General features: G+C 39.3%; 1 protein-coding gene across 1 annotated transcript in view; it reads left to right on the top strand.

Moving 5' to 3' along the window:
- Positions 1-19,170, top strand: part of LOC311156398 (VPS10 domain-containing receptor SorCS1-like) — a gene marked incomplete at its 3' end in the record, with an annotated part of 256,332 nt that overhangs the window by 106,200 nt on the left and 130,962 nt on the right. The window contains exon 3 of the mRNA XM_084210272.1: positions 8,008-8,107. Coding sequence (XP_084066398.1) covers positions 8,008-8,107 — 100 coding nt within the window. The remainder of the gene's footprint in view (positions 1-8,007; positions 8,108-19,170) is intronic.

Genomic DNA, 19,170 nt, shown 5'->3' with positions numbered 1-19,170 from the left:
AAGCATAGAATGTCTCTGTATTATTTCACATGGAAGTTTGTTCTGAGTTATGCTGTTCCATGGCTAATTTGGTAAGATAGGAGGAACTGAAGAGGAATTATGCAATGGAATACAGACGTCACCAGAGTTAAAACAGACACATCTACCTTGGTGTTTTAGCTTTACCTCATTATATTTTTGATTCTGTACTATTGATTTTGTGTGCCACAGACTATTTCCTCTTCAGGTTTTATTTTCCAGTGAATTTACCAGGTGTCTCCAAGAAGAAGCTGAGTGAACAACATGGATTAGTTTGTTCTAAGGGTTGTTCACTATGGCTTGTACAGCTGTGATTGATCTCTGCAAAGAATGCTATGCTTTAGCAGAATAGATATCAGCCAGTCTTTAGCAGTTCAGGGAGACAAAGGTTTGCATCACAGCAAGAGCAGTGCAGATCAATTCAGGTGGATAATTCTGATCTCAGGACAAGAGTACTTAAGCCTATTCAGCACCACTGTCCAGGCTTTCAGGTGATAAAAAAGCACTTACAAGACTTAGAGCCTCAAGCTTGGGCAATTGCAGAGACTTTATGTCAACTTTCAGTCCTGCCAGCCAGGTGGTGTGCTTTAACCCCAGCTGCTCTCTCACTCGCCCCCACCCCAGAAGGATATGGAGGAGAATCAGAAATAAAACTCCCAAACTCATCCCTTGAGACAAGAAAAGTTATTGGAACAAAGTAAAATACAACAATTAAAGGGAGGGAGGGGAGAGGGGGAGAGAGAGAGGTAACCCCAAGAAAAACAAGTGATGCACAATACCATTGATCACCACCTGCCAACAGCCACCAAACTGTTCCCAAACTGAGACTGGCCTTTCTTCCAAGTAACTCCCCCAGTTTATATAGACCTGGCACGATGGTAAAAATCTCCCTTTGGCCAGTTTGGGTCAGCTGTCCTGGCTGTGCTTCCTCCCAGCTTTTTGTGCACTTTCTTACTGACACTAACTTGTCCTTCACTTAGCATAGGCCCCACTCAGCCACAGCCAAAATGTTTTTCTGTTACCAACATTATTTTCATGCTGAATCCAAAACAGAACACTGGACCAGCTGCTAAGGAGAAATGAGCTCTGTCCCAGCCAAAACCAGGATAGTGGCTCTCATTTGTGTTCTACCCTGATTATTAGGAGAGTTCCTCTTTTCCCTGTCCTTGCATTTAACAATCATAAGTCTTGCTGCTGTCTAATGCTGTGCATTATGGTATGAGTGGATTGCTCTTCTGTCTTGTCCAGCTGGGAACTCTTGCATGTTCATCATAACTGACCATTTCCTTCACCTTTCACCTGACACAGATAAGAGTAAGAAATAACCTCACCCTGATTGCACCATTTCCTTTCATCCCATAGAACCTGCCTTGTCTCCTGTTGGAATATTCCCACTGTCATCATCCCATGACTTCTGAAGGAATTGACCAAATTCTTGTTGACTCTGACAGAGGAACAAGTATTCTCTGCTTCATGAGTTGGTAACCTGAGTTACTGACCCTCCACTGGAACAGCATGGAGGGCAAATTTGGCAAATTTATTTTTCCTGAACCATTATTTGAAGGGGAGACAAGCAGCTCACCTGTGTCACCTACAAATGACAACTCATGGCTCTCTCAGTCCCCTTTCTTTCTGAACTGGGTAATATTTTGGAAAATTATCCAAATAGTTAAAATGGGGATTGGATGATAAAATATGAGCTGCTTCTCCTGCTTGACACACCTTTAAATTATTTATAGCAATAATCAGCTGAACTATATTAAGCCAAAAATTACAAGAAATTTGAGTGTGTAGGTTTCTGTTCATTTACATTACTCCAAATAAAAGTTGATTGAAAATGAAAAGAAGAAAATTGAATTACTTTAACTGATTATGCAGAGAAATGTCAATTTAATAGTTTCCTATTGTTTCTTTGTAATTTTTTTACTCCCTCTCCAAGTCTTTTTGGTGGCTTCTGCAGGTGGGAAATTTTATTTTATGATGAGAAAATTCTTCCCATGAGTGGAAAAAATTACACATTTCATTAAACTCATACAAATGTATGACTTAATTTTGTGTAAAGCCTACATCACAGCTCAGACTGGAAGAAAATATTTTCAAAATGGAGGTTTGAATCTGTTCTAAAATGCCTGTTTAAACTGTTCTAAATTTCATACGTCTTTGTTTTGCCATTGATAGCAAGACTTCTTCCAGTCTTTATTTGCACTCACAAAACCCCAGAAAATTTTAAACTGTCAGGATGGAATGGGAAGATGGTGGAGCCTGAGGGGACTTGAATTTGGCTCTGTCACAGACATCCTTCAAATGTAGGATTAGTTATCTAGTCTTTCCCACTGTTTCCCCACCTAGGCAGTGGGAACAGTTCTATTTGCCAGCCTGCTGAGGGCCTCGTGAGAAAAAAGTAACCAGAAATGTGTTCACTTAGGGACTGAGGCATGTGGGTCCCTTGAGTTTTGAAATACCTTATTTTTATTTATGTTGGAGATGTCAAAAAATTTAATTTCAAGCTGCCTGGATAAATTTGAAGTGTTTTAATGTTGTGACATGTGAAGTGCTGTTACAGATATTTAAAGAAATGCTGACCACTGCTGTCAGACCACTGCCCTCTTGAACCAAAGTCTTACAATACTCTTATGAAGCTCTTTTCTACATGGAAATTTTGTCCAAGGACAGAGGACTTACTGTGTTTACATCTTGCAATTGCTTTTCCAGGTGGAATTGTATAAATCTATTCAAAATGTGTCAGTCTCCATGAGCTAAGCAAACAGATCCCATTAGAAATGTGAAAAGCCTTGGGGAATTATTTATACAATGAATTAAAATGACAAGCAGTGGTGAGAAATGTCTGGGTGAAACAAGGTAATTTGCAAAGCACACAAGTAACTTTCTATAAAAATAAAGAATTACATTTAAAAACCAAAAAAGTTTCACCCTGAGAAACTGAGATCAGGCATTATTATTTTTTGGAAAACATAGCAGGGTTGCACATGAAGGAGTTAAATCAAAAGAGGCATTAGACCAGGAGTGATATCTGTCAATGCCTTGTGAAGGGCTTAACAGGAGGAACATGTGAACATAAATGGCCAGCTGTTGAAGAAGACTTTGACATTACTAGCTTTTGTGAAACATGGTGGTGTGGCAAAAATCAATGGGAATCTTTACTACCTGGCTATGAAACCAAAGTAAAGAGTTTCAATTTAAGGGATGAAGGAACAGCACCTCAACCTCAAAGCCTCCCCAGAAAAAAAGAGTGTAAAAGTCAACAACTCTACAGCAGAGATTACAAACAGGCCCAAAACACTGCATACAGAAATACAAATTTGCTCCAGAATTACCCGCTCCAGTATTTTTTTGCATTCAGGCATGAAAGATCATTTTTAATGTCTTAATTATTCCTTTATTAAAAAACTTGTTCATTTGAAAGCCTTTTACAAGTGCAGCCTGTGGCTCTGCAGTTCTGCCTTCTGTGATCTGAAAGGCTCCTTTCCAAAAATCTGCTCTTGCAGAGATTAATACGATGGCAACTGGCAAACCTTGTGCTCACCTGGCCATTCCCTTTGGAGGCAAACCAGGTGGCAAACTCAGTTATGTGTCAGGTTGGAACACAAGATCTAATAGTCATTGCTTCACTGAAAAAGGCCTGGCTCGAATTTACAGGGGTAAATTCACCTGCAGAAGGAGCAAAAGGCTGAGCCCATCTCTCTCTCCCTGCTCCTGGCCAGGACCATCTCTGCTCACAGACCACGTTACAGCTGCTGCTGGTCCTGGCTGCCACTTGGACCACGGTCAGGGCAGCAAATTCAGCTGTGGAGGAAGGAGGGGGGATAAGGACACAAAATGCAGTGTTCTCATGGGGGAGCTGGGGGAAGCAGTCAGGTTAATATGTGAAAACCAGGCCTAACTGGTGGGAAAAGAAAAAAACAAAGTAAATGGTGCCAATTAAAGTGATTGCTTCTTAATGATGTGTGTTATAACAAGTAGCTTAATCTGTTAACATGGGGAGAAAGCTGTACTCAATAAGCAGGAGACATGAGACAGCTTAAAGTCTGCGAGTAATGGTTTTCTTTTTTTCTCATGGAGTGTTCCAGAAAGATCTTGATAAAAAAAAAAAAAAAAAAAAAAAAAAAGCCCTTCTGACCAAATGATCAACTGTTCAGGTCTTCAGCATCTTGCGTAAAATAACTACGGGCAACCTTAAATTTGTAACAAAGGAGAAAACAGCAACTTGCTAGGGAATTTATTTAATCTATATATTCAAACTGACAGTACTCTGAATGTCAGTCTGTGCTTCTTGAGAGAGAAGAAAATTTCCATAGGGTTCATGTTGCTGGTTGATTCAGAATGCCTATTATAATTGTGAAATATTGGTAGGAATGGATTGAGATGTATTCATGACAGAAGGTGGACTAATGGAATTCAGTGACTTTATTTAAAATGTGCAGGAGTTTATTATAATACTGTAATAGAAATGTCATTTACCCTGACGGGAGGAGAGGGAAAAGCCCTGTCAATGAATAATAATGAAGTTATTTAAATGTCAGCTTTCTTGCAAATAGTTTGCAAAACAGAAATTATTCTACGTGTTTCTAGTTTTGTTTTAATTTATTACTGGGAAGGCCAGAGCTTCAATCCCACAATTCTGGTACATTTTTATACTGTGAAATGAGCAAGTAATCATGGAAATGTTTATCTTCTTGCATTGTTTTCTGCTTTACTGAAAAAATAGGGAGTTGGATTTTTAGCAGCTACTGGTAAAATTTGGGATTTAATGATAGCAATTATAACTAATATGGTGGGACAGGTGTGAAGTTCAGAACTGAATCTGAATACTTTTATTTTCTGAATATTATTCTTCTCCTGTCATCTGCCTTTCAGTGACATCCACAAGGTACCACTCACATCCCCCTTCTCCCCCCAAACAATTTGAGACACTGTTGCAACACACGTGTCTACTCAAGACACAACAAAATAGGGCTTACTGTTCACTCATTTACATATAATTATTCCATTAGTTGTAGCTGTTCAGAGGGCATAGTTTATTTTTGTGTTTTCAGCTCTGCAGGTCCTGGGTTTAGTGCTTCACAATGATTTCTCCAGGCATTTGCTTGCTCATGTTATACAAATAAACTAAAACTGATTTCACTCAGCAGAACTTGAGGAGCAGCCTTCCACACAAAATGTGGAGATGTTGGTTGCTGCATATCCTTTCCCTTTCAAATAACTGGGACTGAATTTGTTGATCGTACTCTGTCATTAATGCCTGCACCCTGCTGAGGTGCATCTGTCTTTTGCAGCTCTCCCAGGTTAGGCTGGCTTCCTGGGCCATCCAATTGCTGATGTGTTTTTATGGGTGAGGAGTCTCATGCTGCTTTATACACCCATTTAATAAGACAAAGAAAGCTTGTTATCTAGGCTGCTTATCAGTGCCTGCTTGTATACATACATACATACATACATATATATATATATTTATTTATTTATTTATTTATTTATTTATTTATTTTTATTTATATGTGTATATATATAAGAAATAAGACAAGTGTAGGTTGGTGGGTTGGTGGTACACGTGGGTTAGATCCCCACAGAGACTTCCCATGTATGTTTCCTTTGATAGAATTCTTTTTTCCCACCGCTCTGCAAATGTTTATGTTACCATTTCTTTGTGTTAAAACACTTATGGGTGCCTATCTGCTCTTGTAGGTATAACATTTTCCCCCTCCCCACCTCGCCCCTGTTAAAATTAAGGGTAATTGTAAAGTGGTACAAAAGAAAAAACTGGTAAATGGGAAGGTAGAAGGACTAGCTGTTGTCAGTTTAGAACACAATAATGAGAGTAAGATCTAATAGTAGCTCCTTTGATTGCTTGTGAATTCGTTCATCTGGAAAAAAATTATGTTTTTCTGAGCTTTTAAATCTTTCTGTTTCTTTTATGGATGTTGACAGAAGCGCACGGTTCCATCTGTATAGAGTGTTACCTGTAAATAAAGCTGTGAATGCAAAACAATTGCCTAGAGACTCGAAGTAAGAAGTGGCTGGCAATTCTGAGATTACTATTTGCAATAGGCTGTTGACATAATTTTGCTGTGTTGTGGCAGGGGCACTGGCTGCCTTTCTTGAACAATTTCAAAGCAAGTTTTATGCCTCAGATTTTCTTTGCTCCTATCCCCCTTTGAAGGATCCTATTTTGAATTCATTGTAACTGGTATAAGAAAAACCAGCATTATTTCACTAATATATTTTTCCTAACTCAGGAGGTCAGATTGAGTCTTTACTCTCTTTTCATGTCTTTGCCAGCTGAAACCTCACAAAGGGTAGCTTTTGGGGTTTAGGCAGAGAGCAGCAGAAATACTCATTTCTGATAATTTATTACTGATTAATATAACTTTTATTATTATTAGTATCACTGGGTGATGAGGTGGGGTGAGGTAACAAAAGGAAGCTGCAGTCCTTGGCCAGGCTGTGTTCAGCACCCTGCTGTGGATCCCCTCGCCCAGCTGCTGGAGCATCTCTGAAATATTCAGTAACAGGAACAGCCAGCACAGAATCCTCCTCCTCAATCCTCTGAGGAAACAGCTCCGTTAGTTTATATGTGCTCCTGTGAGACATGACCTTATAAAGGGAAAGATCAGTCAGCAGCTGAGAATTTGACGTTAATGTTCTAAACACCAAAGGTCACACATGCACACAGGAGGGTGTGTGTTTATTGGAGGGAGGGAGAAATCTATAGACATAAATCATAGGGCAGTTCTTATATGAGAAGGCAGATATGTGCAAAGGCTTCTATAAAGTTCCTAAATAGAAAGACTCAACTTTAATGCAGATTCACGTTTTAGTGCAATTCATCTTTCATTGATAAAACCCTCAGCTGCTGCTTTCTTGTTTTATTCATGTACAGATTGCAAAATCTGAAATCCCAGAAGCTATAATATGAATGTAGATATGGTACTTGATTCAGAAATATCCCACCCTCCATATTCCACAAAAAAAAAAAAAAAAAAAAAGTAAGCATTAAAGTTCTTAAATACCTTTGTGAATTTAGCCACTGTTGCCCTGATAGGAGAGAACCTGCAAATAATGAGTGCCAAGATTTTACTTCAGAATGTCTGGTTTTGGAGTGCTTAGCAAAAGGGAAAATTCCTGTTACTGCTTGCAAGTGATGTTCTGTATAGGCCCATTTGTACATGTTGCAGATGAGATACAGGAATGTGTTATGCTTTTGAATGTCTGTTACCCAGTACAGGTCCCTTTCTGCAATTTATGGGTGCCAACTCTACTGGGCTGGGCTGATTATCTAAATCCCGGGGATACTGGGACAGAATTCAGGCAAGCATGAGCTGCATAATGAATAAAAGCTCTGCTGATGATGGATCTTGGTTCCAGTCACATATTAAAAGTAACTCCTACAGGAACACTGGGCAGTCTTATTTGTTCACTATCTTTGTTCTTCCCCAAGAAATGTAGTCATTGTTTTTCTGGGCAACATTAATTTCAGAAATATTTTATTTTCTTTATTGAATAGTGGCTTTTAAAGCAAGAATAAAGCACGTGTCCATCCTTTCTGCTAGTCAGTGTTAGAGAAGCTACTCTGGAATATATTGAGATGAAGCACCTTAACAAAGTTGAGCTTGGACTGATTATCCAAGTATATGATGAACTGATAACCTTAGTCTCTTGCTTTCTGCTGTTTGGCATTTCTGACAATGATTATCTACTGTATGCAGAATGTAGCATTTCTTATTGGGCATGTTTAAGATGCTTTGGGAAGATGCTGGTTGAATTTTTCCTAATCTAATTTAAATGCAAATGATAAACATGCACATGATGCTGTGTGTATATAATTAAGTATCATTATATACTACATGAATCATTGAAAAAGCTCTGGAGAGCCATTCTGCTATTTAAAGAATGACTTATATTGAAAAGCTGCCAAGTGACTTGTGGTTTTGTGATTAAGTGTTTGTACTTACAAGAATCTCTCTTGAATTGTAGGTCAACAGATTATGGGACCACATATGAGAAACTGAATGATAAAGTTGGTCTGAAGACTATTTTGAGCTATTTGTATGTTTGCCCAACCAACAAACGTAAGGTAGGTGACGATGTGTTGGCTCATTTTACCTCTGTGATGCTATTTCTGCCCTGGAGATCTCTCCTAATTTCCTCAATATCTCTTGCTGTTTAAGTAGCAGGAATCTCTCTGTCGCTCTTGCCTTGGAAAAAATGTGTTATTTATCAAAATATAACCCAAATTGTACCACCTATCCCACGTACCAGTAAGACTTGAGGGAAGGATGGCTATTAAATGGACAGGTACCGTGCATGTGATTGTTTGTTTACCTTCTGGATGGTGTTGATTTTGTTCCCTGGAAGAGAGAGAGACTTGTTAAAATGGCAGAAATGCATCTAGCAGTGACCAGATTGTATGTAGCATTATTTGTCTTCTAAGTGCTCCCAAAGGTGAACCGAACAGGATTTGACAAATTCCTGCAGAGAAAATGCCTTCGAAGCCCAGAAGGTTTTAATCATTCAGACACCCTAGTGACTAACACTTTACTATGAATTTATAATGCTGACATATTCATGAAAGGAATCCGGATGCCTTCTTTGTGATAAGTTTCTGACAAAATTTTTCGTTTTCTACTCCTTGTTTCTTAGTCCTTGAGTCACTACAGGCAAAGCTGACTTGCATTGGCAGAAAATGTTAGCAGATTCACCTCCAAAGGAGTCTGGGTGTATTTGGGCAGCTGAGGTCACTATACTAAAACAATTATGTGTCTTTAAGACAGGCTGTGAAAGGAAGAGGGAGCTGTCCTAACCAGAGAGGACAGTGCTTAGCAGTTTAAATTGCAATTAAATGGCCCCAAATTAGTGGAGAGATGTCATCTCATTGATACTGACCCTCGAGAAGATATGAAGCTCTTCTCTAGGAGCTGAAGAATGAAATGATCAGATCACTTGAATGTCCTTCAGCAAGCCAGCCAACGTGCAGGCTGGCATTGAGAGCCTTCATCACCTCTGGCTGCATCCTGCTCCTTCCACTCCCTGCCCTTCTCTGCCCCCCTTGTCTGTGTAGCCATCTGGTGAGCTGGATCCAGGACTGCCCTGCCTGAAAACTAATCCCTTTCCAGCTCAAAAACGAAGTAGATGGAAGGAAAAAGCTTTCAGGCAGAAGTGTGGAACTATCTTTTCTGGCAGAAGTCTGCTGTAAAGTTGGCTTGTAGTCAATATGATCCAGTGCCAGAGGAAAGCTGCAACACCTGGGATGAGAGGACCTAGGTAATGGTCTGGCGGAAAGATTGACTTTTTCCATGTTTATTTTAGCAGAAGCAGTTAGGCTTGCGGGGACAACTTCTGGAGGCCCTTCTTATGCTGTTTCTGTAGAACATGAGGCCATTCTCTCAATAAACATTTAATTTTAGACACCCAAATAGACCCTGAAAGCAAAAATACTGAAGCTCAAAGTCTTTATTATACCTGCTGTGAAATGAAAAGCTGAAGGAAACATATTTTAAAATTTTGCCACCAAGGAAGATTCTATGGCTCCTAAGATCTGATCCCCTCTCCTCCCCTAAAACTCTGATAACACTTCCAGAAACTATGATGGCTTTGAAAGTTGCATCTTGTTTCATTGGTGTGGGCTGGGTGGATAGCTGCAGAAATACTTTTAAAATTTAGGACTCAACTCCTCTAAACTCCATGAGTTTTATAAAATTTGTGCCCTTCATGTGAAGGGTTTGTACACTGCTGCAGCTAGTGTTGGGCAAATGCTAACAGCGTGTTTTCCCTAAATATCAGTTGTATGTGGTGATTTCTCAGACTGCAGCTGCAGCCTTTGATGTCCTCTGTTCCACAAGGCCTTCCTTAGCAGGGAGAAAAGGCTTTTTCAGTATTGGAAAAGAAAATGGTGCATTTTTCATCTTGAAGTTATTAGATGAGAGACCTTGCTACAGCAGTGATCCGTAAGGGGGGGTCAGCATGTACTTACTGAAGTTGCCTTGTTTTGGAAAAAAAATTTATTTTAGCACATATTTAACTTTTAGGAGTAGTTCCATTGAAACAGAAGGCAAATTTTGAACTTAGCTGACTCAGGACTGATTGCTTGTGATGAAAGAAAGCAAATGTACCATTTATGTAATTCTTGTCTCTTTGCAAAGCAGAGCACTTAGAACAGTGAATGGTAGAATGCATGTAATTGGATTTATTAAAATAATTGATAGATTTGTTCATGAATTTCTGATTATTTTCACATTCTGGAAATGAACAAACAACATCATGTTGAATAAATTGTTTGTTGTAATTTGTTTGCTCTTCTCCATCCAGAAAAAAAATAGGTCTATAAATACCCAGTATTTGCAGAGCTTCCCACAGCCCATGCATGCCAATTTATTTCTAAAAGCTTTTGACTTCCAATTCGTGTCTCTTTATTGAACAAAATTAAATCCTTTAACCAGACATCGCAGGCAATGCCATATTGCAAAAGGATGCTTTGGAAAAAAAATTAGAACAAAGTCAATCATTATTTACAGTTTAAACTGATGACCTATTGCTGTTGCATGGCATTTTTCTGAATTACAATATTTTCCAAAGGGAATGACAGAAAGTAGTTACTAACATAGTGATGTATAAGTCCTGGCAAAGAGAAGTGGAAACATTTTTTAGTTTTCTTTCCTTTTACTGAATTACTGTGCTACCTGGTCGTATGACAGATGACAGAGATCAGGGGGTAAAAAATGCATCACATGGATCTTGCCAAAGACACAGAGCCTGTTTGAGTATTTGTCAACAAGTCTCCAGAAGAGATATGTGCAATGTGCAGTAAATCCCTAGGCTTAGGTATGTCAACACTGGTTTATTTGTTAGGTTCATAGAGCCTTCTGTGATGAGAAAGAAAATTATTTGAATGCTTCTACATGAAGAAATACTGTTTGGGAATAATGCTGATGGGTTACAAACTAAACTAAAGTATAAATCCAAGCAGATACCTTGAAATTCTGTTTTCACAGAAGTGTGTCATTCATTTTCCTAGAAAGCCACATGCACTGAGCTTTGCAGTCTTTCTCTATAAAAGCCTTTCAGATAGGTTGTTTTTACTCCTTGCATGGAAAACCATAGGCAGACACACATAAAAAGTGAATGGGTCTTGGTGGGGACTCCAGAATTTGTTTAACTGGAGGTTTTCTCTGACTTGGGAAGTGCTGCTGGCTAATTTAGATGCTGTGTCCTTGTAGGAAGCACACTGTGTTCTCTGCAAAGAGCCAGTTTGTGCAGCCCATTCCTTCTTTGTAATTTCAAGCCCCCCTCTCTCTATCTTCAGTATCATCAGTTAATTAACAAATGCTGGGTGATAATATCTGCCAGTGACTTTTATGCTATTAATAGGACTAGTGCATTAGATATTTCCTGTGGGTTTGTGGTTTTGTGGTTGTGTTTGTATGTTTGTTTGTTTGATTTTATTCTCTCCCTTTCCACAGGCCTGCCTTGATTCTTTTTGTTTTTTTTCCTTATTCCTCCAACTGTTCAGATTTTAATTGCTGTGTGGAACAGTGTTACCTTTTTTTTCTCTTTAAAGATGAATGGACTGCAGATGCCTTCCTCTTCCTTGATATTCACTGCTTGTGTTTATCACCTTTATCACAGTGTGTTAAGCATTGTCCTGTTGAGTGTGCAGCACCAAGATAACACATTGTGAATAAAATTGCTTGGTTTCATTGCTGGCTAGATCCCCAACTACTTCAAATTTATTTCTATTAATGAGTTTTAAATGAAAGGAAATTAAAGGAATGGCAGCCTAGCCTTCTGTTCTTCCTAGCATTGGCCTGTGTTCTGCACAGAATAGTTGGCAGAAGTTTCTATTAGTCAAGACAGTAGAAAATTGACCCTTACTAGCTGAAATGGGAATGATTGATTGCTACTTTCTATCCTGTGGTATTGGGTGAGTTGATTTGCTTTAGGGAAGTTCTGTTTGTGAAATGCAAACTGCCCCCTTGTATAAAGGGTGAGACCTGGAGCTGTGTGCTTTACACTTGCCCTGGTACCCACTCTCCCAAGGGCTGTGGAAAGTGTCCACAGAGGGTGAGCAGTTCCACCTGGCATTGCTGGTTCTCAGGAGTCTGCTTATCTTCAGTTGCTAAAATCAGTTTGGGAACACTTCTAAAAATTCTATTTCTGACCAGCCTCACTATGCAAACTTTCAGAACTCTAATTTGAGGGCAGGTGTTGATTTTTTCAGTCAAGGAAAAACAGTTATTTCCAGCTATGTCCTCCTTGTAGCCTCTGTAAATCTTAGTGTGAAGACTTTCAGTTAGTGTTGGAGAGGTCAGAGCTCAGCAGAACTCTGAGCACACCTCACTGTGGACTAAGTCAATCCTGTGGTGGTCAAGGGATGGCATCCTTAGCAAATTAGGCACAGTGGGAAACCAGCCTCTGTCAGTCATGCACATTGTGTGATTGCAGTCCACTCTTGCTGAGATAAAAGCAATTATTTTCCTGTTCTCCTCTTTTTATTTGGAAGGAAAGGTCCTTGTTAACTGCAGGCTGTGAGTCCAGCTTTCAAAGAGACAATCATAAGAGACCAAAAGGCATCTGTGAATGGTTGGAATTGTTTGGGGGTTTTTGGTTGGTGGTTTTTTGCATTTGGGTTTGTGGGGTTTGGGTTTTTTTTTTTAATTTGGGGGTTTTTTGGGGGGTATTTTCTGAGGTTTTGTTTTTGGTTTTTTTTTTTTTTTTGAAATGTTGTAGTGAACAGAAGATTTCAGGGAGATGTTCTCTGAGAATGTTTTCGTACCTTTTTAAAGGGAGGAACCACTTTGTCCTGCACCGTTTTGGAGATCAAAACATAAATTTGTTCAAGTGGAAACTTCTGTTTGGATTAAATGCTCTATAACATAGGATAGTGAATGAAATGTCTCCTATGCTATGACCACAATTAATGATTCTTTGTAGCCTCATCATTTGCTTCAGAGAGAGTATTTTTTCTCTAAATACAGTGGCCTAAATCTGTTTCATTCAGCGGTTTGAGCTAAAGATTCCACCTCATCTGAAAAGGGTTGAAACCCTACAAGAGATTATCCTGGGCTGCAGGGGTGGTTCAATGGATAGCACTGTACACATGCAAACAGTTCACTACCCATGGGAAGAGGGATGTGTCACACTGAGAATTAAGAAGTCTTTAATTTTCTGCAGTTCAGCAATAATGATGGATTAAGTCAACTGCTTTACAAGCCTCTGGTGGTGGTAACTGGGAAATCTGATAATCTTGGGATGTCCTTGGGTTAATGCAATTACAGCTTTCACTTTTGCTTGTAATACCTTTAGATTCAAGAGTATTTCTAGCTGTGAACCAGATAAACAAGTATGGACTTTGTTTCCATTTCAGAAGACTGTCTTTTCTGCCCCCCGTCTCACACACAAATAAGGATAACTTTTCACTAGTTTAGGAAGGTGGATTGTTGCTCACATCTGTTGGTTGTGATCTGGCAGTTGGGGAGCTTCTCTGGAGACAGTGAAGATGTGTCAGTGTAAAGCTGATGCTGTCTTTAATACTGAGTTTGTGGGGAAACAAATAATTAACAATCGTTTGGTCCACATTAACAAAGTGAAGGCAGAGCCTCATCTTTCAAAGTGAGTATTTTTACTTTTGAAGTGTCTGGCAGCATCTGCTACCAAACTTTCTGATTCATGGCTGCAGTACATGACAGCTCTCACAATAGCCATTACACACAAAGCCCTTGCCATTACTCTACGTCCATATCTCTTCTTGGATATGAAGTGAAATCAAAGCCCATTTATTCCACTTCTGCTCTTGTAAGCCTATCAAATATAGTGGCAGTTTTGACATTTCCTCACTCAAAGTAGCACTACAGTATGCCTTTGTATCTCACAGAAGTCTCCAAGGGCACATGGGATGTTGAAACTAATGACAGGGAGGTACAAGCCACAGAATTCAACTTCAGAGTTTCAAAAGTGTTCTTTCCCTTCTGAGTCTGCTCCCTGTTTTCTGCAAGCTGGACAATTAAAATTTATGCAAGATAATCTCTTGTTGAATGTCCTTCAATTCTTTGATCCCTTTTTAATTCCTCTGTGATTTACCAAATACTCTGGAACAGTTGATATCCCTTTTGGCAAGGAAGGATACATGCCAGCAGCTTAGAGAGCACAGGAGCAATGTGTTTTTAGTTGCAGGGATTGATGGCAGAGCAAGAACAGACCTGTCATAGCTTCAAACTTGTAGCTCCATCCATTTCCATAAGTAAGACAGGCTGTTCAAACCAGGAAGAAGGCCAGTTGCCATAATATTGATTTTTTTTTTCCTATGAAAAACTGGTCCCAAGCGGTTGAAAATCAGTTTGTTCAGTGTCCCATAAAGTTAGGCTAAAAATATGTACAGCAGGGTTTCTTCAGTCACCTTCTGGGTTTTGAGATATTAAAGATACATAACTAAATCTCTTTTATCTCCTTTCCCTGTTGTGCCAGGGTAGGAACATACTTTTTGGTCATGAAATTCGGAAATTGTCTTCATACTATATATCTTTGGAAGTTCACCTTCAAGGGAAAAAGAACATGATAATGTAAGATACTGAAAGAGAACATGACATAACCATACAATGGCTTTTTTGTGGCACTTTGGAAACGATAATGCCAAAAGCCCCAAAATTGTTGTTTGAATATTGACCACTCAACCCTCCCTTGCTGGGCCTGCAGCAAAGAACTGTCTGTTCATTAGCAGCTTGTGTGATCTGTAGGGCACGTTTGCCAGCAGATTGCAACTGCTCACTCCTCCTGCAGTCTAGATATGTTGCTATGCAGAAATGAATGATGGAATGAAAGGATACTCGAGGGTTTTGCCTTCTGTCTAGCTGTGCTTGGAGTACAGGGAGAAGAAAGCAAAGAAAATGAACAAGAAAAATATTCTTTATTATTAAACTTCTGATTGATAAGAGCTAGGAAATGAAGAGAGAGGGGAGTGATGGCAAAGATTAATGGATGTAATTAGAAAGCCATCTACTGCTAAGAAAATGTGGAATTTGACTTGTATGCAAATAGCATGAGAACTAGAGACCAACAAGTGATGACTCATATATCAAAGTGAGAGTAAGAGGTCCTTGAGGAAGCAGCCAAGCTTCGTGGAGAAAATGGGAATAATTAAGTGTCTGGTATGAAAAAGATATTGCAAAAACCATGAATGGCCTTTTATTTTGGTGTTACTAAGTGAAAGGTTTAGGTTTCTTGTTGGAAGGACAAAGACAGGTTTTCCAGAGCTAGAATAATAATGATAATGATAAAAAAGAGTGAAATTTAACAGAAAACAGTGAATTCAAGGGTCAGAATTGACTGAAAATAAGGCACTGTAATCTGTATCTTTTCTATTGTGTTTTTTGATTCCCATCTCTCCACCACTTTCTCAATAGCAGTCAAAAAAAAGAATTAAAACATTTAGGAAAGGCATATAACTTGGTGAGCAAGGAAAGTACAATGCTTATCACTCAGCTGTGAGAGCAATGGCATAGGGAGGCTGTGGGTGGTAATAAACAGAATTCATTCTATTTCTGTCTGCCACAACATGGCTTTCAGATGGGCATGGCTCTCCCACGAATTTGCACAAACTCAGTTTTTCTGCGGAGGAATCTCTTCCACCACGTTCAGAAGGACTGAAATGTGGTCATTGTTTCTGTAAAGGTAAATATTTAGGGATGAGAGAGAGCAAAGGAGAGAAAGCTGTTGAGGGAGCAGAGCAATGATAAGGGCAATTGTTGGAAGCAGTGCTGAGGGTGGTGTTGAGGTTGACATTAACCAAAATACGTGCACAAAGAACTCTCAGAGGAGTTCTTGCTGTGTATTCTGATTCAATGGATCAAACCCTAGACCACCGTTTCCTAAACATTTTTTAATGGATGGGAGAGTGAATTCATACCATGGTGAATGTTTCAGGTCACACTTGTACCTTCACAGTGTTTCTGTGCACATTTGCTAAGAAGAACATGTGAGGATTTGAGAGAAATACTTTGTAGTAAATTTTGAGTGTGGCCAACTGTTACCATAAATCTGTCAGCCAACACACTTTTGTTGCTTTTTCTTAAACTGACAGTGCAGTTAAAAAGCTGGTGAAATATTTTCAAAAGATAATGTTTTACAGAAACATTTAAAGTAGCACAGTATTTGACAAGCAAAAATCAAATTTGCAGTTTTGTATTGCATATAGAATGTTATGAATAATGGATTTTGTTGTTTAGAGAAAGAAAAAAGATCATATTAATTGAAAGCACTTATTCCTAATCAAAACACTATTTTTTTTCTGCTGAGGTCATCTAAGACTTTTCTGTCTTGAAGAGATTGATGTTAGAATAACAATGTTTTGGGTACAAAAAGCTAAAGCCATTTTGTTTTGAAATGTTTCCTTTTAAAATTCTTTAGAGATTTACCAAGACAAATTCCACTGAAAACAGTGGAACATAATAATGGTACTTAAATTACATTTTTAATCACTTTGCTGATTCTATTGTTGTTAAAAGTCTGCTCTGAACAGCTTCAATTTAAAACACTGAATTCTCCACTGCATGCATGCATTTAGGTCTCTCTGCCTCTGTGTAAATACAAAATCTCTTCAGTCTCCAGTCCCAGGTACCTAATTCCTTCATTAGAGGTAATAAGGAGAATTAGAAGGAAACTGTGCTCTGCTCCTTGCATTACAAATTCTCTGTGTGCAGGCATTTCTCAGGGTTTTGTCTCTCCTGTGGAGTGATGAGATGCTTATGTGTTTGTTCAGTATCTTTTTCCACACAGACCAAAGACAGAAAGCTGTGGAATAAGTTCCCCATGCAATTGCACAGTTACAAACAAAACCTTAATTTATGATGCCTAATCACAATGCAGAATTAGAAGATGTATCTTCATCAGATATGGTTAAAAAAATCACCTTTCCCTGGTTGAGGACTCCTTTGCACACCACATTGCACAGAATTTGAATATTATTTTTCTGTGTTTTTTTTTTTTAATACAGAAAATGTTTTAGAGGATTTAGCCTTGTGTGTGTGGTCTGGTTGCTGGTCTCTCCTTGGCAATTTCTGTGAACTCTACTCTTGAGCACGTTGTGTGCTCTGGATGTAGCTTTCTGCTGAAGACCATCCATTAGAAGTAATTCCTTAATAATAAGCATGGCAATGGGCTTACAGCTGTTCCTGGACATTATGCAGCCCTGAAAACACAAAATCATATTATTGTGACTCACCCTTCTGCGTCAAGACCAAGATTCTTCTGTCCTATTTATAAATTAAGAATGTATAGGAAGAGACTTTTTTTTTCCCTGTGTTTGAACATAATCTGTTCCTTTGGGTTCTGATGTACAACTTGTCTTCCATTTATTACTAATGGTAAATAATCAGTGTAATAGCTTAGCAAATCTGAATGACAGCAGTTTGTGCTTAGCTTTTGGCAGTGAAGGGAGAAACACAAACACATCCATATGTCCTCCCTAATGCCATGTTACTCAGCTGCCAGAAAGTAAAGAACAATTGCAGATGAGCCCAGGTATTATCAGCTGGGGAAGAAAGTGTGGCTGTTTCTCTGCTTCTACTTGAGTCCTTTGCTCATTTATGGTTTTGGGGTTTTTTTGTTAATAGGCAGTTCAGGAGAAATATTGTCAGTCCTAGTTTATGAATGAGATCAAATAAATTTCTCTAATGAAAATATGTCTTGACATTTCAAAGCTTGGAGCTGAGAGCTGTCTCCCAAGTCAGGTTCCTTGTTAAAGTGTTTCACTGTTGTCTTTCTGTACTATCTCTACCAGCAGAACTTTTCCATGTGCTCCAGGATGCCAAACCTTTTCTGATGCTGCTGTTTCAAGAGTGTTGCTGCCATTTGCAAGCTCTCACAGGAGCATTCAGTCAATCCCCACCAAGGGCTCCCATTGTTGCCAAGAGACTGACCTTCCCCCCTTGGGCACCAATTAAAATCTATTACTCTTTTCCAATCCTACTTGCTGTAGTTGGAGCTCTGGCTCTTTGCGTGGTTGAACTTGTTGGGCTTTCCTCTCCTTTTCATTATTACTGAAACTTTTCTAAAGATGGCAAGAGTGAAAATTCCAAACCACATCTGTGTGTACCCTGGGGACAACAACATTTTAATGAGACTTTTAGTTTAATCTCTCTCTCACTTGTCATCAGGAATATAAGCAAAATCCAAGTGAAGAATAGATATGTTTCATATGATGATATGGCTTATTTCCTTCCTCTTTTTGTTCTCTTCCTTCAGCTAATGTGCCCCAATTATTTTACAGAAAAGGTTTTCCAGCAAATGTAGGAGAAACATGCTGTGGGCCTTGCTAGTAAAAATACTGTGCTCTGAAAGTTGAGGGGAGCAAGAGCTGTGTAGCTGACAACTCTCTTGAGCCTCAGAGCCCGTCATTACTTGTATGCCAGTAGGGTGGAGAGGTTCCTTTCTTCCTACAGTATGTCTGCAGCCCACACCTCTAAATAAACATTAAAATAATATCGATAAAAGCATTTTTCTCTCCTGGTGGTTGATAATGATCAAGCAGTCTATCTTAACTGGCTAGCAGCAAGTGCTGTGCTTGTCACAGCCTGCTCCTGTGACGTTGGAGCCACTAAAGCCGTGCTATGTACAGCTGCTCTTATGTAAGTGTGGCTGCCACCTCAGTGTCTTTCAAGAGCGAATTTAAGCCTGCCCCGAAGGTGAGATTTGCCAACATGCCAAGCCTGTGCTAAAAGGAAATTCAGGGAGGAAAAACCCACACTTCTTGGTGCTTTGGGATTCCCTTGCTTTCAGTGAGGATAATGAGCTAAAAGTATGTGATGGAGACTCACCCAATGGTTGGCGTGGATCAGAAAAGTCAGCCATGAAGTGGCTCTGTGATGTGGATAAGAAAAGTCAGCCATGAAGTGGCTCTTTGAGGGCGTTTCTGGTGTTTGCAGCCAGGCAAGACCTGCAGGCAGTCTGGGTTTAGTTGGTTTTTCCACCATTTGGACAACAGATGTACCGTAACAAGTTTGCATGTTTAGCAACGCAGCCTGGTGGGGCTAAGTCAGGAAAAACTGAAGCTTAAATTCGTTCTTTAGCTAAGTCCCTGAAGGCACTGTACATACAGCCAAATGTCTATATAGTTTTATTTTGCTAGGGCACCTCCATGACAAAACCATG

Source organism: Fringilla coelebs (genome assembly GCF_963513975.1).
Source record: "Fringilla coelebs genome assembly, chromosome: 8".
NCBI classification, from domain to species: domain Eukaryota; kingdom Metazoa; phylum Chordata; class Aves; order Passeriformes; family Fringillidae; genus Fringilla; species Fringilla coelebs.
This window is presented reverse-complemented; position numbering and strand designations above follow the sequence as displayed.